General features: G+C 39.1%; 1 protein-coding gene across 2 annotated transcripts in view; it reads right to left on the bottom strand.

The window, feature by feature from the left end:
* LOC132823444 (gamma-aminobutyric acid receptor subunit alpha-1-like) overlaps nucleotides 1-24,346 on the bottom strand; it is a 45,939-nt gene extending 21,593 nt beyond the window's left edge. Inside the window, exons 1-6 of one of the 2 annotated variants that reach the window (XM_060837311.1) lie at nucleotides 23,975-24,346; nucleotides 22,716-22,815; nucleotides 19,284-19,387; nucleotides 17,681-17,748; nucleotides 16,832-17,052; nucleotides 7,003-7,085 (exon numbers count right to left, since the gene is read on the bottom strand). In XM_060837311.1, the coding sequence (XP_060693294.1) occupies nucleotides 7,003-7,085; nucleotides 16,832-17,052; nucleotides 17,681-17,748; nucleotides 19,284-19,387; nucleotides 22,716-22,795 (556 nt within the window). In that variant the 5' untranslated portion in view covers nucleotides 22,796-22,815; nucleotides 23,975-24,346. The remainder of the gene's footprint in view (nucleotides 1-7,002; nucleotides 7,086-16,831; nucleotides 17,053-17,680; nucleotides 17,749-19,283; nucleotides 19,388-22,715; nucleotides 22,816-23,974) is intronic. The other variant, XM_060837312.1, reaches the window with a different exon arrangement.
* Nucleotides 24,347-24,549: the final 203 nt, after the last annotated feature.

Raw genomic sequence — 24,549 nt, 5'->3', positions numbered from 1 at the left:
TCTCCTTAACTCGGCTCTAAAAGGTCTTCCCTTTATTCTAAGGCTGTGCCCTTGGGTCCTAGTCTCTCCTAACAATGGAAACATCTTCCCAACATCCACTCTGTCCAGGCCATTCTGTATTCTGTAAGTTTCAATTAGGTCCTCTTTCATCCTTCTAAACTCCATTGAGTTTAGACTCAGAATCCTCAACTGTTCCTCATATGTTAAGTTTTTCATTCCTAGGACCATTCTTATGAATCTCCTCTGAACACAGTCCAGGGCAAGTATATCCTTCCTGAGATCTGGGACACAAAACGGCACATAATACTCCAAATGTAGCCTCGCCAGAGCCTTACAGAGCCTCAGAAGTACATCACTACTTTTATATTCAAGTCCTCTCAAAATAACTGGCATCATTGCATTTGCCTTCTTAGCTACAGAACCTGCAAGATTACCTTGATAGAATTTTGGACTAGAGCTCACAAGTCTTTTAGCACTTCAGACTTCTGAATTTATTCCCCATTTAGGAAATAGTCCATGCCTCTATTCTTCCCCCCACCAAAGTGCATGACCTTATGCTTTCCTACATTGTACTCCATCTGCCACTTTGCCCACTCTCCTAACCTGTCCAAATCCTTATGCAGCCTCCCCGTCTTCTTGCTACTACATGTCCCTCTATCTATCTATGTATCATCTGCAAACTTAGCCAGAACGCCCTCAATTCCTTCATCTACATAGTTAAAGTATAAAGTGAAAAGTTGTGGTCCCAACACCGAGCCTTGCGGAACACCATTTGTCGCTGGCTGCCACCTTGAGAAGATTGAAACTCTTTAGAAAAGAGAACCTAACCATCCCTACTTCATTCAGGTAGCTTCAGTACTGAATTTGGATTTAGAAAACATGTCAGCAGGAAGTGCAGTGTGCGCATATGTTCTTTCTATTTCTCCCTATTTCAACATGTCTTTTCCCTAGAGTGCAAGATTTCAAGATTAAGGAGCATATTTTTAAGGTAAGAGGAGAAAAATTTTAAAAAGACATAAGGGGCAATTTTTTTTACACAACCAGTGGTTCATGTGTGCAAAGAACTTTCAGAAGAAGTGGTGGATGTGGGTACAGTTACAATGTTTAAAAGACATTTAGATAGGTACATGCATAAGAAATGTTTGGAGGGATATGGGCCAAGTGTAGGAGGGTGGGAGTAGTTCAGGTTGGCATTATGATCGGTATGGACTGGTCGGATCAAAAGGTTTGTTCCAAGCTGTATGAACATATGACTCTATAAAAGAACAAAATGCTGAGAACCATTCAGTGGTTCATTTTTCACTGTAATGACTGATCCAAGTTCAATGTGCCTTCTTTAAAATCTGAAAAATCTTTACTTGAAGTTAACCGTCAATCATCATTAACTGCTGCACTGTCTCCAGCAATACCTCTACCAATCAGATTCTACTTGCCAAGCAATCAGCATCCTCCCCTTATACAATGTAAATAATTTCTCCTTAACTTGTATTCTTTAAAATTGTCCTGATGTGCACAAGATAAAAAGCATTGACAAAATGTCTCTATTTTAATAATACATAAGAAACTGAATATTCTAGCACTGAAGAATCAAACATATTTATTACAACTCACATAACTACAGTAATCCTTTAAGAGCCTCCTAAAATTATCAATCACATTGTGAACTCATATCAATCACATTTTGCTGGGAGAACTGGTTTTGGAGCTTTTGAAACTGAGTAAAACTGAACTTTCAGGAACACATAGCTGATACTTTCATAATCTACACCAGTTGGTGTGTCAATTACTGCAGCCTAGCAAAGGTTTTGGTTCTCCTTCACTGACAACTGGAATCATCTTTCATATTTTAGAACTTGAAATTTAAATAACTTCACATCATGACACTTACTCAGTCATACCTACCCATTACAGCAATTCACATCTCCTCCATAAATGCAAGATGCCCATTTTTGTTCAAGGCAAATAGAAGCATGTTTGTGTTTTTAAAGGGTTCCACTGTGTATATAGATGATAGCTAAAGCCAATCTGCACCCAGAAAGTGCTGCTACAAATAGGTGAGGATACCACAGGTGACTGAATTTCAACAGGTTGTTGGCATAAGATTTCCATTCCTTTAATTTTCTTTCTCTGTGTGTTATGTGCCTGCTTTCAAAGATAGTTGCACAATTGTTTTTTAGTTGTACAAGGTGCAGCAAGCCTATACAATTTTCTCCCAGAACTCAAAAGGTTCTTCAACGTGAAGTACTTTCCTTCCACAGCCATTAGTGTACACCCTGACTTAAGCGTTCTGTAAAATACACACTTTGGTGAGCCAGTCCAGGGAATTCTGGTTAAATGACCAGCCCAACTCAGTTGTGGCTGTCTCAAAGTGGTGTATGAGCAGGTCAGTATCTGAACATATGCCCTGCATGTAATTAATCATTGACTCTGAAGCTCATAGACTCTCTCTCTATAGGTGTTAGGCGACTCGATTCATTGTTTCTGGAGCAGTCAACAAAGACCTGACAACACTAATCCTGTTTTCCAGTTTTTGGCCCATAGCTCTGGAGGAGACAGTAACAGGAATGAATGTCAAAGTGCTACTTAAAAGTTACAAGAATTTCTGACTCAAACAACCTTTCAGGCAATAAGTTTCAGACTCCCACACCTCTAAATGAAAAAGACTACCTTTAACTCAGCTATGATAGGATTTGAGCCACATTTTCAAAGCTTGGGGATGGGCTGCTAGATTACAAGTGTAGTGACATTATTACCACCCAATCTCCAGCCTCCATTGGCTTCACTATCAATGCTCTTGATCCCGAATGAAAGCTTACCATTGACTCCTACTAAATGCTCAAATACTACAAAATCAGGCAAGCTTTTCAGTAAAGAGGTGATGCAGGACTACACTTGCCCTGCAGCTGATGACTAAGACCCCCACTGAAAATTAGACTCCTGATTTTCTAATATATTACTCAATAATAGAGTCATAGAGATGTACTGCACAGAAACAGATCCTTCAGTCCAACTCACCCATGCCGACCAGATATCCCAACCTAATCTAGTCCCACTTGCCAGCACCCAGCTCATAACTCTTCAAACACTTCCTATTCTTGCCTTTTAAATATTGTAATTATACTAGCCTTCACCACTTCCTCCGGCAGCTCATTCCATATACATACCACCCTCTGCATCAAAAGGTTGCCCCTCTTTTATATCTTTCCCCTGTCACCCTAAACCTATTATCTCTAGCTCTGGACTCCCTTACTCCAGGGAAAAGATTTTGTCTATTTATCCTATCCATGTCTCTCATGATTTAATAAATCTCGATAAGATGGGCCACATGGTGACTCAATGGGTGACACAGTGGCTCAGTGGTTAGTCTTGCTACCTCACAGCGGGTTCAATTCCCACCTCGGGCAACTGTCTGTGTGGAGTTTGCACATTCTCCCAGTGTCTGCATGGGATTCCTCCGGGTGCTCCAGTTTCCCACCACAGTCTAACAATGTGCAGGTTAGGTGAACTGACCATACTATGTTGCTCATAGTGTTAGGTGCATTAGTCAGGTGTAAAGTAGGGGAATGGGTCTGGGACAGTTGCTCTTCGGAGGGTCGGTGTGGACTTGTTGGGCCGAAGGACCTGTTTCCACACTGTAGGGAATCTAATCTAATCTAAAAATCACCCCTCAACCTCCGATACTCCAGGGAAAGCAGCACCAGCCTATTCAACCTCTCCCCATAGCTCAAATTCTCTAACCCTGGGAACATCATTGTAATTATTTTCTGAACCCTCTCAAGTTTCACAACATCCTTCCGATAGGAAGGAGATCAGACTTCCATGCAACATTCCAAAAGAGGCCTAACCAATGTCCTGTACAGCCACAACATGACCTCCAAACTCGTATACTCAATAGAGTAAAAAGTGAGGTCTGCAGATGCTGGAGATCAGAGCTGAAAATGTGTTGCTGGTTAAAGCGCAGCAGGTCAGGCAGCATCCAAGGAACAGGAAATTCGACGTTTCGGGCAAAAGCCCTTCATCAGGAACCTTCTTCACTATCCTATTTACCTGTGACTTTATTTTCAAGGAGCTATGAACCTGCACTCTTTGTTTAGCAACACTTCCCAGGACTCCACCACCAAGTGTACAAGTCCTGCCAAGACCCACCCTCCCAAAATGCAGCAACTCGCATTGTCTTTGGCCTTATGGGACTAGATGTCCTATGAGGTTAAGGAGCCAGAATTCAGGATTTGCTTAATTTTATTCTCCTGTTCATCAATCTCCTGCCTCATCATGAAGGTGTTTAAACTCAAAGCAGATTGACGGACAAGTCATTGCCATTTGCACTATTGTTTCAAACTCCCTCCAGTTATGAATGTTTTATTAATTTATTAATTTTATTAATTAATGATGCTTCTTGCTTTATGGAGGGCTTCAGGTTTTCTATTTCACATTTTCTTTGTCCTTCTCTGAAGAGACTAACATGTCACCAGTTCTATTAGCTTTTAAATAATGATGGAAAAGAATAGACTGGATCCTGGATGACTAGAGAAAATGAGGTTTCAAGAATAAGAAGGAAGGATTTGTCAGGTATAGACAGCAGAGAGCAAGTGAATCCCTAGAAGAGTATAAAGGCAGTAGGAATATCGTTAAAAGGGATATCAGGAAGGAAAAAAAGGGAGATAGCTTTGGCAAATAGGGTTAAGGGAAATCCAAAGGGTTTCTACAAAAATGTTAAAGACAAAAGGGTAACCAGGGAGAGAACAGGACACCTGAAAGATCAGCAAGGCCATCTATACGTGGAACCAACACCTTACTGAAGTCTATACAAGAGATGGGGGAGATACTAAGCAAATATTTTTCATCAATGTTTACTTTGGAGAAGGATGTGGAAAATAAAGAATACTAGGAAACAAATAGCGGCTTCTTGATAAATGCCCATATTTCCGAGAAGGTGGTGTTGGATGTCTTAAAATGCATAAAGGTGGACAAATCCCCAGGACCTGATCAGGGCATCCTCGAATTCTGCGGGAAATTAGGGAAGTGATTGCTGGTCCCCTTGCTCATTGATAGTTGTCTCATTGCTCATTGTCTCATTGATAGTTACAGGTGAGGTACTGAAAGACTGGAGGTTGGCTAATATGGTGCCACTGTTTAAGAAGGTTGGTAAGGACAAGCCAGTGAACTATAGTCCAGTGAGTCTGACACTGGTGGTGGGCAATTTGTTGGAGGGAATCCTAAAGGACAGGATTTACAAATATTTGGAAAGGCGAGGACTGATTAAGGATATTCAACATGGCTTTGTGCATGGGAAATCATGTCTCACTAACTTGACTGAGTTTTTTGAAGAAATAACAAAAAGGATTGATGAGAGCAGAGCAGTAGACATGATCTATATGGACTCCGATAAGGCGTTCGACAAGATTCATCATGGGAGACTGGTTAGCAAGGTTAAATGACATGGAATACAGGGAGAACTAGCCATTTGATACAGAACTGGCTCAAAGGTAGAAGACAGAGGGTGGTGGAGGACGGTTGCTTTTCAGACTGGAGGCCTGTGACCAGCAGTGTGCCACAAGGACCGTGTTGGATCCACAGTTTTTCATAATTTACATAAAAGATTTGAATGTGAACATAGGAGATATGATTAATAAGTTTGCAGATGACACCAAAATTGGAAGTGTAGTTGACTGTGAAGCTTACCTCAGTGTGCAATGGGATCTTGATCAGATGGGCCAATGGGGCAAGGAGTGGCAGATGGAGTTTAATTTGGATAAATGTGAGGTGCTACATTTTGGAAAGGCAAATCAGGGTAGAGCTTATTCACTTCTTGGTAAGGTCCTGGGGAGTGTGGCTGAACAAAGAGGACTTGGAGAGCAGGTTCATCATTCCTTGAAAGTGGAGTTCCCAGTAGATAGGTAATGAAGATTGCATTTGGTATGCTTGCCTTTATTAGTCAGTGCATTGTGTAAAGGAGTTGGGAGGTCATGTTGGAAATGTAGAGGACATTGGTTAGGCCACTTTTGGAATACTGTGTGCAATTCAGGTCTCCCTCCTATGGGAAGGATGTTGTAAAACTTGAAAGAGTTCAGAAAAGATATACAAGGATGTTGCCAGGGTTGGAGGGCTTGAGCTATAGGGAGAGGCTGATTAGTCTGGAGCTGCTTTCCCTGGAACATCAGAGGTTGAGGGTGACCTTATAAAGGTTTAGAAAATCATGAGGGTCATGGATAGGTCAATAGACAAGGGTCTTTTCCCTGGGGTGGGGGAGTCCAAAAGTAGAAGGCATAAATTTAAGATGAGAAGGTAAAAATTTAAAAGGACCTAAGGGGCAACTTTTTCATGCAGAGGGTAGTGTGTGTGTATGGAATGAGCTGCCAGAGGAAGAGGTTGAGGCTAATACCATTACAACATTTAAAAGGTATCTGGATGGGCATTTGATGAGGAAGGGTTCAGAGGGATATGGGCCAAATGCTAGTAAATGTGACCAGATTTGTTTAGGATATCTGCTCAGCATAGACAAGTTGCACCGAAGGGTCTGTCTCCATGCTGTACATCTCTAAGACTGTAGTTAGTGAATACAGCTCAATAATAAATCATGCTTCCATGAAACTCATTAAAATATTTTAAGCATAACATTTTAAATATTTATCCCATTAAATATATTTCAATTAAATATCAAACAATGAAAAGTTGAAGCCAATTATATTTGATACTTTTCTTTAAAATAAATGATAATAATTACTTCTAGTAAAAAAAGGTATCAACCTCCTAAAATAAAAGTGAACCTGTCTCCATTAAAAAGGCTACTGAGGAGATGGCTTTCTTGCATTTGTCCTAATAGTGAACAGTACTAATTAAAAGGGAATTATGGTAATATTTCTTTTTTCAAAACAATTAGGGCTGGACGTGGGCTCTGAATAGTCCATACCCTCTACTACTAAATTCATTAACTTAAGAGCCTGTGCTTGTACAAATTATACACAGCAAAGAACAGAATTTAACAGAAATTTCTTTACTTACAACTGCCAAATTTTAGAGGACATGCATGAGCATCCATTGGGAAATCTTCCAAATGCATAGGACACTCAGCACGAACTGTCAATCTACAAATAAAAAAATACACAATGTAAATACCTAATCCACACTTTGAAATCATACAAACAATTTTAATCTGCATTAACTAAATATAGATATTGTTTTTCTCTTTGAGATGTGATATTCTTGCAATTATGTCCAGATGATTGCAAGAAAATAAGCTTCAACTGCACTTTTCAACAAAAATCAAATGTAAGCATCAGTGAAATGACAAATATATTTGAAATAAAAAATGCAGCCAACCTATGAATAACATTCATACTACACAAGAAATAAAATAAAGCAGGGAGATTTTTGTTTTGTAGCATAACTTTGAAAGCTGCTGACAGTGCTGCCTGCACCCAGGCATCCTATTCATAGTAATGCTCCATGAACAAATTTCTCCTCCTGCACATATGTGAAATAAAAAGCAAGATCACATGGAGTAGCAATGTTAATTTGCGTGATAATATTTCATTAATTCAAGCATTTGTAATTTATATTTCCAGTAAGCACACAATCAAAGATGTATCTACCTAGGCATTTGGGGGATTCTATAGCTCCAAAGTAACAGATGAAGCAGTTTGGTTACACTGGCCCAGATCTTCCAGTCTCCAGATAGTCAGACACTGAACATGTCAGTCAGGTATGCTACAGGAACTGTCAAGATCAGATACACTGAATAAATGGTTATTACCCCAGCAAGTTCAACCTTCCTGATGAGTGCTAACCAACATATATAACTCTGACAAAGCTTCCAACCCTGAGTTACTGTCAAAGGATTCTAATGTACCTACCTGAATTATTCATCAGAAAATGGTAGAGGAATTGAAACCTAGGTAACCATAAAACTGACACTCTTATCAGTTACACTGACTCCCCCTCTGAAACCCCCAATCCACTGAAGTTTGATGCTCCCCAACATCCAACATGGCAGCCTCACATCCTGATTCATACCTGGAACCCAATTTACCCTTCCAAAAATCAAACCACACCCCTCCCACCCTCACAGAAATCTAATACTCTGCATACTCTAAACACCTCCAACTTTTGATTACCCAAATGCACCCCTTTAATATGTGATCCCCTAAAATCAAACCTCAACTGTCCCCCTGGATAACCCAGCATTCCCCCTCTGAAGCCCAACCCAGTCCCACTAACTTGAACCCTTTCAATCTGACCCACTCTACCCCATTATCCAGCTATTAGCCAGTTGTACCCTTCATCTTCTATCCTACTCACTCATCTACCCAGTTGTCACTCTATGCTCATCCACCTATCTGCCACACATATTCCACACTCATCTGCCCTCCTAATCCCTCCATTTCCTTTCTGCCACCCTATTCCCTGATCCATTCACCATCCAACCTACTCTACCACCTGCCACTCTACTCCCCACGTTCACCGACCACCGTACTTTCTCACCTATCCACCTGCTACCTTATCTCTTACTCAATTGTCATGTCACCTCCTCACCCACAAAACTGCCACACTACCCTCTCACCCACACTGCACTCTACCCCCTTATCCACCTTGTATCCTATCCCCTAGAGCACCTGCCATCATAATCACATTGGCCACCCTGCCTCCTACCCTGTCACCCATTTTCCCACCAGTTGCCGTTCCTTCACCTGTCACCTGAGCTCATCAACCACACACTTGCCTCCTTGTTAATCAACAACCTTCCTCAGTACCCTTCACCCACCTGCCACTATGGACCCTCACCCACTTTACTTCACACAGCTTCAACCACTCAACTGGCACATTACCACCATATTCCCCTCCTACACTTCACCTTCACTGACCAAACTGGCACCCTACCTCCTCATCCACCCACCTGCCAGCCTAGCCCCCTCCACTGTCTTACCTTGCACACTTATCTTCTCTCCTTGTAAAAGATGCTGATTGATGCTGCTCAGAAGATTCAGTTCATGGTTTAACCACTGTGATATCCTATCAATGCAAATATAAGTGGGCCATAAATTGCAGTGCCAGGGCATTGAACAGTGTCTGTCATTGATTAGACTTGCCCTGTAATGTTTGCATGGAAAAATGCTAAACGTTCGAGATACTGATGGTGCAAGGAGAACCTGAGCAAACAGGGCAATTATCAGGGTAACTCCTTATCAAATAAATTCAAAGGATGTGAAATTAACAATGCTGAGAATGAAGGTAAAATTTGATTTGGCCAACTCAATCTCTCATCAGGCACACAAAGATAATGATGAGGTGGAAAAAAAGGATTGCACAAAGAGCGATTGAGAACAAGGGGAAAAGAAAATTCTAAATAAAAATCTTTAAATGTAGTGGATAATCTGCAGTGCCAAAGAGGCTGATTGGCAATAATTAATACTTAACATGTCATTAAATGGGTATTTAGTGTAAAATAACCAATGCTTAACACTCTATGATTAGCTTAGCTCATAACTATTGTGCAATAGTGATAATTTCACATCAGTCACAGGTTAATAGTGAACAAGAGGTGGTGTTTTCAAGATACAGCCCACCTCTGACATTAATTTAAGGATACCATTCATCAGTCCCTTGCCTAAAATTGTTGTACCATTTGTCATAAATGTTAATGAGTGCCAAAACCCCCAATATTATTTTGACATCAAAATATGGGACACTATTTTTAATAGTACCTGCAAGTCTAGGAATATGAATTACATAATCAGAATATAAATTGCTGTGTACATTAGAAACATAACCAGACTTATGCATTTTTGTGATAAATATAAATCTAATTTATATTTCACAGATTGGAAACAACAGATAAAACTTGAACTTTTCAAGTATTGCTTTGTACATAATCATTGATATATATTTTGACCTAATCATTTTTGAACATGGATAGATTTTTTTTTCCCTGGGCTTTGAATGTGAGTTATTCCTGATCAATCATTTTAAGCCAAATCAAAAAATTATACTCCAGTTATTTTCCAGTTGAAGAACTTTGTAAAATTACTTGTAATTAATCTGTTTGCATATTTAGTATATCTGGAATGCTATTAATGTTTTATATCATGAAGACTGATGCAAAATATTCAACTGTGATGCAATGTCCTTGCAAGAGTCTTACTGTCTGTCTTGGTATTATTTGCAAGTTGTCTCTCAAAGTTTATTGTCTCCTTTTTTAATTATTTCTTTGATCATCTTTTGTTGGGTTTTAATACCCTCCCAATCCTTTGGCTTACCACTAAGCTTTACCCGATTTAATGTTTTTTTTTCACATTTAAATTGATATGATCCTTAACTTCCCAGGTTAACCATGATTAGTTTATTCCCTTTCCAGAATCCTTCCTTGTCAATGGTATATACTTTTACTGTGACTCAAACTATTTTTGTTCAATGTTTGCCATTGTTCCTCAACTGTCCTTGCTGCTAATTTTCCTTTCCCAAATACACTCCAGCCAGCTCTATCTTCATTCCTTTGTAATTATTCTTAACTAAATTTAGCACATTTGTTTCCAATCCAAGTTTCTCACACAAACAAAATGTTAATTCCTACCACATCATGGTCATTGTTTTCAAAGGGTCCTTCACTCTGACATCATTTATTAAACATGCCTCATTGCATATTACATGATTCAAAATAGCCTGATCCCTGATTGGATCCATAAAACTTTGATATGGGAAATTCTAAAATACATTCTGAATTCTTCCTCAGGCATCATCTGTCAATCTGCCCCAATCTACATGAAGATGAAAATCACCTACATGTCTAAGTGTAAGCGTGAGGAAAGGATGACAGGCTGTGCTGAAACAAAAAGTGAAATGTTCTTCCAATATATTAATATTTAAAGTTTAGTGAAGGGTTGAGTGGGGCCTGTAAGAGACAAATAAGATAAACTGCTCACTAAAACAAAGAGAATGGTAGAGGTACTAAATCAGTATTTTGCTTCTATCTTTAACAAATTAGAAAATGATGGCAATAATAGAATTGAAAATATGGGTGTTGAGCAACTACACAGTAGAGTGATTGATAAAGAAGAAGTGTGAAAAAGCTGGCAGCACTCCAGGTAGAGAAGTCACCAGACAAGGAGCGGATGAATCCTAGATTGCTGAGAGACATAACAGAACAAATTGCAGACCTACTGGCCACCATTTTCCCAGGCCTCTCCGAACAGAAGATTAGTGCCAAAAAACCAGAGGATTGCAACTGTGACAGTTGTTTAAGAAAGAGACAAAGGATAACCCAGGAAATTCCAGACCTGTAGTTTGATGCCAACAAGGGGAGAACTGATGATAGCCATAGTACTGAATGAAGTAAATGTACACTTAGTGAAATATAAGTTAATGCTTATAAAGGGGTCAGCACAGATACTCTTGGCACATATATGTCTAGTATAAAGTTGTGAACACGGCTACAAAATGTTAGAAATAACTCAATAAATTATGTTTCAGGAGAAGATTAGTCAACTTGCTTACTTTTGCAATTGCTGACAAGAATTTGCAATGTGGTGTTGTCAAGGACAGTTCATGTCTGACAAATTTGATTGAGTTCTTTGACAAAGTAACACAGGCAGTGGATAAAGGTCATGCTATGGATGTTGTATATTTGGACTTTCAGAAAGTAAGTATCTGATACATTGTCACAGTGCAGGTTTGTTAGCAAATTAGAATTGTTTGGATTGATGGGTCCTTGGCAGCATGATTTAGAAATTGGCTAAAAGACAGGATTCAGAGGAGAGGCATAGATGGGCCTTTCTCAGATTGGAGATGGGTTTAAAATGGAGTTCCCCGGTGTTGGGTACCTTGCTTTTTCTGATTTATATAAATCTCTAAATTTGTAGATAATACTAAGTTAGGGAGACTAGTGAATTGTAAGGACAATGCTGAAGGACTTCAGAAGGATGTTGACAAGTTGGTCAAATGAGCAGACAGCTGGCAGGTGTTTCAATGCAGAGAAATGCAAGTTAATGCATTTTGATAGAAGAAATACCAAGAGACAATACAGGCTCAGTGTTACAACTTTGAGGGAATTACAGGAGCGGAGGGACCTTGAGGTTCAAGTACATAATTCTCTGGAGGTGGTCAGGCAAATTGAAACAATTGTTTAGAAGGCTTATAGAATCCTTGTGCTTATAAACAGAGGCAGAATATAAAAGCAAAGAAATGATGATACACCTCTACAAATCATTGGTCAGACCACATATGGAGTATTGTGTTCAGTTCTGAGCAACTTATTTAAGAAATGATGTTAAAGCCGTGGAGAGTGCAAAGGAAATTTACTGGAATGATACCAGGAATGAGGGACTTAAGATACAAGGCAAGTTTAGAGAAATTGGGCTTATTCTCCTGGGAGCAGAGAAAATTACAAGATGATCTTATTGATGTGTTCAAAATTATGAACAATTTTGACAGGATAAAGAAGGATATTCTATTTCCATTAGTTGATGTGTCAGTAACTTCAAGGCTGTCGGCAACACAGCCAGGAATAAAATGAAAAGAAACTTATTTTTTCAGAGATTTGCTAAGATTTAGAAGGTGCTGGCAGTGAGAGTAGTGGAGGAAGATTCCATACGAGATTTCAAAACAGAGTTGGATATATATCAGAAAGTGATGAATTTTGAGGACTATAAAGAAAGGTCTGGAGAATGGGACTAGCTAGTTACAGACATAATGGGTAGAATGCCCTCCTTCTGTATTGTAAATTCTATATTCTGTGAATTAATTCACTCCTTTTTTATATTCCCTCTTTACACTTTGTCCTACAGTATAACTACTATTAGGGGGCTAATAGATTACACTGATCATTATCTTCTTCCCCTCGCTCTAATGATATGGATTCTACATCTTCCATACCAAGATCACTTCTTGCTATTGTGTATTATTTCATCCCATACATTTCCCATAAAAAATCTACTCCACCACCCTTCCATTTCTGTCTGTTCTTTCAAAGATTTACATAGCCTCAAATGTTTAGTTCCCAACCTATATATCTAATGGCTATATGATCACACCTATTAATCTTTATTTGTGCCTTTAGTTTGCTTACTTTGTTGTGAATATTATGTCCATTCAAGTAAAGAGTCATTCATTTTGTCTTTTTGCCATTTCTCACCCTTTCTGTGTTCTTGTTGTTTTCATGTGTGTCTGGGTGTGGATTTGAACTGAAGTTGAAAATTTCACATCAAGAATCATTCTTTCCATTTTCATTTTTGTAAGATTCATTCACGTCCATTGTTTAATTTTCAGACCTATCATAAACACGTGTAGGAAGCATCTCTTGATAATCACTTTCTCCAATTGCTAATCATGCTATTACCAATATATAAAATTAAATTCTTGGCAGCAATTACTAAAGTACGTTGACTAACCTTCTCTTGAATCCGAATTTATTGAGTTACTTGTAACATTTTATCGCAGTGTTCAGAACCTTATTCTAGTCACGTATGTACCAAGAGTATCTAAGCTGACCCCGACTCTTCAGGATTAAAAAGTGTTCCTGCATTATCTCTTGAAGTTGGGTTGAGCCAACTCAGTGGAGAAAGATGTTCTGCTAGAGCTATTAGAACAGCAAACTGAACTTCCAAATGCAGGATAAAATAAGATTGGAGTGAAATTCTGTGGGAAAAAAGCATCATCTAATAATTAACCACCAGGTAAAATGGGGTGAGGTCACTTCTTCACACATCCAAGCTATAACTCTACCTGGTTTCCAAAATTTCTGCTCAACATCCTGGCATTCTTACTTTCTCCAGGCACATCAAAGGGTGGGACTCTGGAAGCTTCCAAATTAGAGGCTTCCTGTACAGGACAAGTGGAGGCTCTTCTTCTTTCAAGTGAAATGGAGATTTTGGAGACCGAGATGGATACAGGTTCCATCCTCATTTGCTATCCATCAGTGACACTCTCTTTAACATTAATGTGCCCTGTGAATATTTTCTTCCATGTTTTTATCATTAGTATCAGATAATGCTTGCTGATATGTTTTCCCCACTTCAACATGTTTTATGCTACTATAACAATGTATCTTTAAATTGAATGTATTAGTGGCAAATTATTGTCAGACTAACTGTAAATTATCACAAACAATGCAAGTTTCAGACAAAGTTGAATTCAAAATCTTTTTGTCCCAACACTACAAACATTTGCAGTCCTTCGCAACACCCATCATCTCCCCCGACCATTGAAAGCCCATGCCCAAACCATTCCAATAAAAATGTGAATTTCATGAACAAATATCTGTCCACTACAGATAGGCTGTGGATTATCATGTATAATGTTTCACTGATAACGTCATATTTGCCCATTACTATGCCCAGAAAAATATATCAGCTATCCTGCAAGTACAGACCTTTAACATCTATTAACACATAGACCACTATTGAAACAATATGACAGTTAAAGCATTTTATAATGTATATCATAAACATAGCAAATACCTGAGAGTGATTCTATCATCTACATAATCAAGTTACTAGCTAGAAACTATGCAAACATCATACAAGCCAATACATCCAAATTTATAGGAGCAATCTGTCCCCAATTCATCAACAATATCCCTCTTGACCAGAAATTAGGAAGCATGAAAGAGCATGATTGTGAAAAAAAATGCATCAATTTCCCTCTCCTCTGCAGGAAGACATCTGCTCTGTTCAATCACTTTGCAGCACAGCTAAAATCAGATCTCAATGGGCTAGGGACCTCAGATTGCAGCCCATTGGTCTTTGAAGCTGTCCCTCTTTGGTTATTATAATATAAAATTCTCATATATAAAATGCCTTCAAAAAACTATCACCTTTAGATTTCTAGTTTGCATCCTGTATATACTATTAGGTGGAATTTGAAGGAAATGACCTCTTTTGGAGCACTTTTACAGTACAAAACTCTAAACCCATGCCATTTCCTAACCTATGATGCTGAAGCACAATGAGGAAGAAAATTTCTCATTCTTTGTAACAGAATCATTTCAATTGACCAGGCTAGGATGAGGTAGTTTTATAAAACTGTGCTTGTATGAAGTATTATAATGTTCCATTCAACTGGAAGCAGCAGTGACAAACCACTATAAATGCCTGAGGAAACATCACAGAAGTGCTTCACAGGAGGCTCCCAAGCACTGAGGATGTCACCTACGCAGGGGACGAAACATCTGCAACACAGATTCCCAGCTTGGCGAACAGAACCACAACAGTTCCATTCTAGTGACAATATGAGTAGCTGAGTATAGCATTTTACATCTACAATTTTATTGGGATGGACAAAAAATTGTCACCTACGTAATATCTTATTCCATTTTTCAGAAGCATCCCAGAACAGCTTCACGTAGAATGAATTAACTGTTGTTATGTGGGTAAACATGGCAATCATTTTGTGCACAGTGATATCTTATAGAAGACAACCTTGTTTAGGACTGCTAATTATGAGGAAATGTTAGTAAATTCTAGGAGAACACTTTTTTTTAGTAATATTGTGAAATGCGTAAAGTACACCTGAACCATTGGGTCAAGCGGGTGATTGTTTAGTTTAATATTGGAGACGCCAATAAAGTAATAAAAGGAAAGGAAAAAAATCTGTTCCCAAATTGAAATTACAGATCAATGCAGTTAAAAAAAAATGGAGGACAGAAAATGGCGGACAGAAAATGGCCAACATATATATAGCTTAATTGTTTTTTCACAAAGGACTGAGGACATTCAGGAGAATTAATCTTGCTGAGACAGAAGTTTTTCTGTCTGCTAAATTAGTTACTTTGAATGCATTCAACACATGCTAGCCTGAAGAAATATGATTAATTTAAGGATTATGATTGGCCTTCTCTATATTGGGGAGACAGGCCGCCTACTTGCAGAACGTTTCAAAGAAACCTCTGGAACACCCACACCAACCAACTCAACCACCCCGTGGCTCAACACTTCAACTCCCCCTCCCACTCCACCAAGGACATGCAGGTCCTTGGACTCCTCCATTGCCAGACCATAGCAACACGACGCCTGGAGGAAGAGCGCCTCATCTTCCGCCTAGGAACTCTCCAACCACAAGGGATGGACTCAGATTTCTCCAGTTTCCTCATTTCCCCTCCCCCCACCTTGACTCAGTCCCAACCCTCGAACTCAGCACCACCCTCCTAACCTGCAATCTTCTTTCTGACTTCTCCGCCCCCACCCCCACTCCAGCCTATCACCCTCACCTTATCGCCCTCACCTTAACCTCCTTCCACCTATCGCATTTCCAACGCCCCTCCCCCAAGTCCCTCCTCCCTACTGTTTATCTTAGCCTGCTTGGCACACTTTCCTCATTCCTGAAGAAAGGCTTATGCCCAAAACATCGATTCTCCTGCTCCTTGGATGGCCTGACCTGCTGCACTTTTCCAGCAACACATTTTCAGCTCTGATCTCCAGCATCTGCAGTTCTCACTTTCTCCTTATTCCACATGTAAACGTCATTCTTAACAAAAATGGAGAAGTAAATGCTGGGGAAAAACTTAGCTACAGCTGCAAATACAGAAGTGAAAATTGTTTTCTGTACTCATGGCTAGTTTTAATGGAGATAATGGAAATGAACATACTTAATTATGCATAAGTAACTTAGATTAGACCATATTTAGTATCTGTCTGCTATTTTTATGATCTTCCCATTCCATTCCAAAGTCTTTGTACCACTTTATACATTACATGACCAGAGAAGGACTTTAAAAAATGCTAGCAGACATAGTTTCCTGAAGTACAGGCAGTGACATCTATTTGTTTAAACAAACATGTCACAAAGAATGACCAGCAATGTTTTTGGGAATGTAATTCTGTGGCAGAAAGTTTTCTTCTCTCACCTCATTGTGTATAAGAGTGTTCCATCTTCAGTTATCCTCAACAGTTTATTGGGCATAGTCATGTTATGCGCGACTGATTTTTTTCCATTGTGGAAGAAAGTGTCTGGTGTCCATATTCTGCTGGCCATCAAATTATTTAAACGAAGTATAGTCATGGGTCCTTTGAATTTTAACCTTTCATCTTCCCAGCTCTGGCGAAAAAATACATCTATTGTATATTCCTGCAAAAATGGACAGACCAGAATTATTTACATTCATACAACCATGACCAAAGAGATCACCACAGAAAACACAGGAGAAAAATGATGAAATAAATTAGATCGTTATAATTAAAAGACAACGCTGTCACTTCCAAAATAATTCAATATCAGTTACATGAATTTTCATAATGACCATGAGAACTGCGTAATAACACATTCATTTCTGAGTTCTGAGAACACCTATTTCCCCTTGATTTCACTGCTTCTCATTGAATCTTTTGACAGCGTATGAATCATAAAATAATGTTTATCTATTAATATTTTTCATGGATTCCACTGACTGGTTGGTTTCTAATGTATGCAGAATGACTACCTATCTCTTTTTCTGAAACAGCAGAACATGTTAAATAGAGATGAATTACATTCACACCACTCTCTAAAATCAGAGATGTTCCATTAATTTGCACTTCTGAAGATTTGATAAATATTGTGTTTCCTAGCATGAATCAGGAAAGCAAGGTTGGCCCTGGAAAACTAGTTTTAATTCTAAATGTTTTAATTACAGGAGGGAGAAATAAAGCATCTTAATTAACTTTTTTTATGATTGGTAGAGGTTTTTTATTATATATCAAGAAAAATTGACACTTACCATATCAGTATCTGAAACAGGCCCGAAGCTTGTTACATAGATATCAGTCTTGACCTGTGTTATCCGCTCTGAAGTATCAAAATAGGATAGTTATTACCTATCAGCATTTCGATCTGCTTCAAGTGACCATCAAGAGTATTCTGAATAGGAAGTTCCATTACTTTATGAAGGCTGTTTTGTATTAATCACTAACATTTCAAACATTTATCATTCTCAAATTAAAGCAAATATTTGAAACAATGATTGTCAATTATTATTTTGTGTTGTCTCAAATCATTAGGCATGTTAATAATTGTTAACAAAATTGAAATGATGGTGGGGTATATTGACTATAAAGTAATCTTTGTACTAGCAACATAAAAATGTCTAAGCACTTAGATTAGTGAAGCACAAATGTATCAATGAGCTTCTTCAGAAAAGAATGAAGCTGAGGAATGACCTTGTTGAATGACATTGTCCAGAAAGTGATCACACTTGCAGAAATTAAGGGGTATAAGTATAAAATATAATTACATAATAGTAAAGTAATATTTTAAAAGTCAGTAAAATTTATGAAGATGGTTTTTCTTTACCTGGCATGTAGTTATAATGTGGAATTCATCACCTAATGGTGTGATTGAAGCAGAAAATTAAAAGGCATTTAACAGGAACCTAGATAAGCATATAAAGGATATAAGAATAGAGAGAACAAGAAGGGTGTGGGTGCTGCATAAAAGCCTGCATAGACAATGATGTAGATGAGCCAGTTTCTGCACTGTATATTTTATGCACTGCTGGACCGCACATGTTTAAATCATAGGGAATTATGACACCACACATACAATTCAACACATGCACGAACATGAAATTACATTTAAACATTCAAGTATACACCAACAACTTGAACCTAAACCAAATTGTACCAATACGTCCATTGATAATTTTAACAATCAGTAATTTATTTTCCTGGTTCGTTTGAAAACGTTCAGGATAATTTAATTGCCGTCCTTCAGCTGTTTTGGGCAGTGCATGACTCATATGTTACTCTGATTAGAAGGCTAATGATTGAAGAAAAAGTGGGATGTGAAAGTGACAATGGACTTGTGGAAATCATTCCCTGACGTGTTTCTTGTTACATTGATCCCATGTCTCTTCGTGGATTTTAATTAACCATTCAGAGACTGATTCCGGTGTTACCACATAATATTGCAAACATTTTGATGGGACTTCTCTATCACCATCTTTCTCTTGTACTTTCGACATTAAAACGCTTGCACAAGGCTGATCTTTGGAACATCTGCCGTGTGTCCCGCGTGTGAAAACAGTACTCAAGGTGTGCTCAGACTTACTCCATAAACTCTGGACATGTTCAAAAACGGGGCTGTTTCTTGGGAATAATGATGTGGCTGCCCGTAAACTGTAAATCGCGTTAATAGGTCTGTTGTTTAATACTCGGCTACAATTTAGCATTTGTGCAACTGGACGTAGTTGTAATGCTATTTTGCCGCATTATTTTGCTGCACCTTGGTAGCAACTTGTGTGGTTTCCATAAGCTGCATTAGTCAGAAACGTAGTTTACATCTGTTTATTACTGCACCATGTGTTAGCAAAACTCATTACAGACCTCCCAAGCCTGGTCTCAGACGGTTGTCATATCCATCCAGAAGACTGTCGAGGATTCTTGTGAAGATTGTGATGTTGTTCTTGGCTTCATCAGACATTGCAAAGCTAAGAGGGAGCGATGAAATAAATACAGGAACGAGATAGATGGAATTAAACAGTCCGCGAATTTTCCAGTAGACTGTTGCCGTTCCTTTCCTTTAACCCCAGTAAACTATATTGGAGGGCATCACACAACTAAAAACCCACCCATCGGTCACTAACCCACTACCTAACCACTTCGAGAAAATAACCTTCCATAGATTTCAATCACATTTTGGAGTACTGGGCATTCAGCCTTAAGCTTGCTGAGCAATGGAATAACAATTAACTCAGTGGGACAGGAGATATCACCGTACAGGTTCAGTTAGGATATTTAAAAAAAATAAAATCACACTGAAAACCAAATAGTGTTTTAAGAGATGAGACTGAGAAATAATTCTTGATGTGGAGAGAATCCACTGATAAGGCTGGTATTTATTTTGAAACTGTAACAAGAAAACAAATAGTTTTAATGAAATAATTTTCCACCATTAACTTTTTTTCAAAGACCAACTGTGATGGCAATTTCAAAATCCTTCTTTGGCTGCAAATGATTTTGCGAAGTCCTGGGGTCAGTCATCAGAGACGCTATTACAAGGCAGGTTTTGTTTCATGCAAATAAAGATGGGACTAAGACAGATTGTGAGATTGGGTTTGTTGGGATGGTGTCTGGTTTACTTATCTGTGTCATGAAGTTATGTTTTAAATCCCTTAGTGAGTTACTGAATGTAATTTTAAAAGGACGAAAAAGGTTGGAATGTCTGGCATTTTAAAAGTAACAGCTTCGACATTACTGGAGAGACAAATCCTTACAGTAGTCCTTCACTTTCATTTCCATAAATTAATAAAGAGACCTTGCTCTACTTTAGATGGTATTTTCATTATCCTCAGCATTGTTATATTAGGAACTGTCTTGTAAATAATTTAGCATGAAAATGAAACACTGCTGATACTTGAAATTTGAAAGCAAATAGGGGAATGACAGAGAAACTCAGCAGTTCTGACAGCATCTGTGGAGAAAGAAACTGAGTTGACGTTTCAGGTTAGTGGCCTTTTATCAGATTTTTGTAAATAGTTTTGCGCCCAACAGAAACCTATATATTATGTGTTTTCGGACGCCAGATGTCTTAAAATCACAACGGAAAATTTCTCAGTAAACAAAAGCTAAACATTGAAGCAAACAAGAAACTTGCTCCAGTGCCCCAGCCTACGCCAATAATTGCAGCTGAATTCCTAATAACACACATTGTTTGTTTCAACATTAGTTATGAGAAGCAAGGGACTTTCCTTTGCATGGTGCCTTAAATGATTTGAAGACCTCTCAGGTGATTATACATCCAATAAAGTACTTTCAAATTCTCTAACTTTTTTTCCCAATAGTCGAAAACCTGCGAATCAATTTTGACTCAGCAAAGTTCCACAAACGCGGGAATGAAACAAATAACCAAATTGTCTGTTACGGGCATTAAGTACTAAAATATTTCCGAAAAAAGATTGCTGGACTCGAAACGTTAACTCTGTTTTCTCTCCACAGATGCTGCCAGCCCTGCTGAGTTTCTCCAGTAACATCTGTTTTCATGTCTGTTATTAGGTGTTGTTTTATGAATCAATGATAACTAGGTAACGTCCCTGTATTTGTTTTTCAAATAGTGGGGTCCACCTGAAAGTATAACGTTTAATTAAAAAGACAGATTGTCTGATGATGCAGCACCCACTCTGTGTTACATGGAGTACCAGCCGAATTTGTGCCATCAAGTATCATCTTACCTGTGACGTTTCTTCGAACTTTGAGACGACGATTAATAAACTTTTGGGAGTACCAACAATGGTCTGCTAGCTGCAGGGCCATTTATTTTCCAGCAATTGAAAGTTGTAATATGGATAATAGCTGGATAATGTTAAATCAACGCTTCAGGGAGCTCAAATCTGTTTGCAGTTTGATTTGGTTGATACAAAATGGCGAATGACAATAGAACAAGCAAAACGAGCATTGTCAGGCCAATATTGATTGACAGCACATTTTTTTTAAAAAGAATCTGCAAGATTATTCAAAACGCATTTTGTGCCTTGTTAGTAATGTATAATATGCATGTAATATTGAACTGCATATTGCAAAGAACGAAAATAGCGTGGAAGTTGCTTTTATTCTGTCATAATTTGAAGCATTCAGCAGGGGTCTATTGGCCATCTTAGTATATTTATAAAGTGGATTCAAATATCTGGTACAAGCGACTGGTGTGTGTGTGGCATATACTGTACACCAACCTGTCAGCGTTCAGAACCACTAACAGAAGAGCAGCTCTGGCAAATCAATTGACCTTTCACGGGAAGAAGAGGTCACGAGCCTCCTTTGCAAGTCGTATGACTTGTTTTGGAATAGACCATTGCTTTATGAAACGGCTAAACTGTACAACAAAAATAGACAGGAAGCAACGCCCTAATGGTCCAAATCTTGGATGCAGAAATTAACGCTCTGCAGTCTCGGGTTTGTGCCACTGGCTCTTAAACTGATATTTCACTTTTATTGAACTGTGAAAGGAGATCTAATCTGATCTGGATTATAGGTTGTAATGAATGTTTTACACCCCAGCAAGGCCTTCTTTTGTGGAATATTGTACAGCAACTCCATCTACAGGCCATGGGAATACTGACAGTGGAATAAAGCCTCAATACATAGTATCATGTTCCACTCATTTCCAAACAGAAGAAAACAAGAGACTCACTTGAGCACAAACATGACAGCGAAAGTTGCGTGTGTGTCAGGGTAGGGGGAGGACTGGGGGGATGATCATTTTTCTGGCTGTCAGTTAACAAAACAATGAGTTGCCCATCTCCTTTCGAAATTTTAGTGCGGGAAATCCTACCTTTAGCCTTGCATGAAGAACCATACACAGTAAATGCTCTTAACCACACTTCAGTTAAACAGCTACCAAATGGCAGGGTGTATGTGAGCAACATTTCGTGATGCCCATTCGAAGTTTCCGAATATTGCAGTTCCTTTCTTTGGGCGGAAAGATTTTTTTAAATTTAGAAACAAGTACTAGCTGGAGATAATTCCCATTTCCCACTTTCCACCTTCTGCGCGGAATAGTTTCACACCACTTAGATTAACAAACATCAATGCGTGAATCTACTGCTGTTATGAAGTTAGCAATCATCCCCCCCCCCCCCCACCCCGTCTGTTTCCCATCCGAACAAAATCTCTGTAACTCTGTTTTAACTCACGCTATTTAGCCTGTCGTCACTATCATGAAATGGCACGCTAAATGATTCTCGTGAGTCGCTTAAAATAAAAACAGATAGTCATTTAAACGGGTTGCCTCCAGCTAAGTTCAGACAGCAAGGGGCTGCTCACCTTGGGCGGAATGCTGCGTTTAGGAACAGAAACCAGAATATCGTCGACACGCAGCTGGTGAGAGCAGTCATTCGCTCCATAGCAATCCACGAAGCAAACACTAATAAATAAATTATACAGAAATAAATAAAGATATAAATGCATATACAGAATGCACACACACACACACACACACACACAATCCTGTAAAGTTACTGCGTCCACAGGTACCCCTCCCTCCCCCCTCCGCTGGAAGGGGAAGATTGCTATAGAACATACACTTTCCGTTTCAAGTGAAATAATTAGAAACCCCCTTTTAAAAATATGCATGGTCGAGGTTTCTGCAAGACTGTCGAGGATGCTCTAGGCGGGGAGAAAGGCGTAAATCACTGAGGGTTCGCCCATGGAAAAACTGAAAATATATAAATACATCTCCATATGCATGTTGGCATCACTTTGAGGGAAAGGCAGCGGCCATTCCTTACGGTCGAACCGAGTTAACCTTGTTGCATTCGACTGCGTTACTTAATACAGACGTTTGGTACGGCCACAATAATACAATCGTTTTGCTTTGATTAAGGCATGTGCATATTCTCACACTAAACACCTGACTAAGGTGAGCTGATCGTAGTTGTGCCACATCCTTAAAATATTCAAGGAGCAATCGAAGGAATGCACTCTCCACAGCAATTATAAACCTTTTACATCGCTCCCAAGCCCTTAATGCACATTATGGATTGATCTCAAAGCAAACAGATTAATGTCTATTGGGTCTCTGGCCAAGTTTCAAATAAACATCACTTGGAGAAAGCATCTCTCTCGCATATATAGGCAGAAATACATTAAACCCTCCTTTAACAGTCAGGGTATCTAAATGGATCCGATACGTTACCAGCTAAATGTGAACCGAGTTTTCAAACCATAAACTACATGCGGCATTTGACGCTACAAAATCAACGCTATCCAAAGCGATGCTGTATCTTGCAGAGAATGGAACAAAAATACACAGAAGGTACAATGCAGCGCCTAAATATTCAAACAAAACACGAGCTCTCCTGCAGGAGAGACAGGATAACGTGCACTACACCCAGCGGCTCTGAATGGGTTAACCAGCGACAGGGGGATATTGGAACAAACCGTTTCTTGTGATACAGCGGTTAACGACTCGCAAAGTTTAAAGTGTGAATTACTAATTTGATTACAACACACACACAAACAACAAAGCATCGGAATGTCGCGACGCAGAGACAGAGCTGAAGCATCCTTTTAAACCAACAAACCGATGTGGATTCTTCCAGTATTGGGAGCGGCGCTTCTCACCCCAGAAGATTGGGTTGGTGTTGTAAACTTCTCTGTCGAGTTGTTAAGCTGCTGACTTGAAATGCAAAACGCATAGGTCTCGCTGCTTGTTGGATTTTTTTTCTTTCCCTGCTCTCTTTCCCTCTTTGATGTTTTTTTTAAGGGGGGACCAACGTCTGAATCAGAAGCAGCAGACACACGATGCAATCTCTCCTGGCTGTGATCAGCATTCCCCAGCGGGAGCCGTCACAGTCTCGCTGCCTTCTTGGACGTGGAGAAGAAGCGGCAAATTATTTCATTTGCACGGGATCTACAGGATGGAGGGGAACTGCAGGTTGCAGGAAGCTTTACTCTACCGAACCTATACTAATGTGCCCGTCTGTAAACCGGATGTGAAATAAGCCGTGACTTCAATTCAGGCAGGTTTTTTTCTCTCTCTCTCTGGTTTTGAGTGAGGGAGAGAGGTGGATCCCAACTGAACGTAAACACGTTAAGAACCAATCCGCCGCCAAACGTAGATGTTCTCTCTCCGCCGCACAATTTAACTTGTCCTCGC

Source organism: Hemiscyllium ocellatum, chromosome 16, assembly GCF_020745735.1.
Source record: "Hemiscyllium ocellatum isolate sHemOce1 chromosome 16, sHemOce1.pat.X.cur, whole genome shotgun sequence".
NCBI classification, from domain to species: domain Eukaryota; kingdom Metazoa; phylum Chordata; class Chondrichthyes; order Orectolobiformes; family Hemiscylliidae; genus Hemiscyllium; species Hemiscyllium ocellatum.
This window is presented reverse-complemented; position numbering and strand designations above follow the sequence as displayed.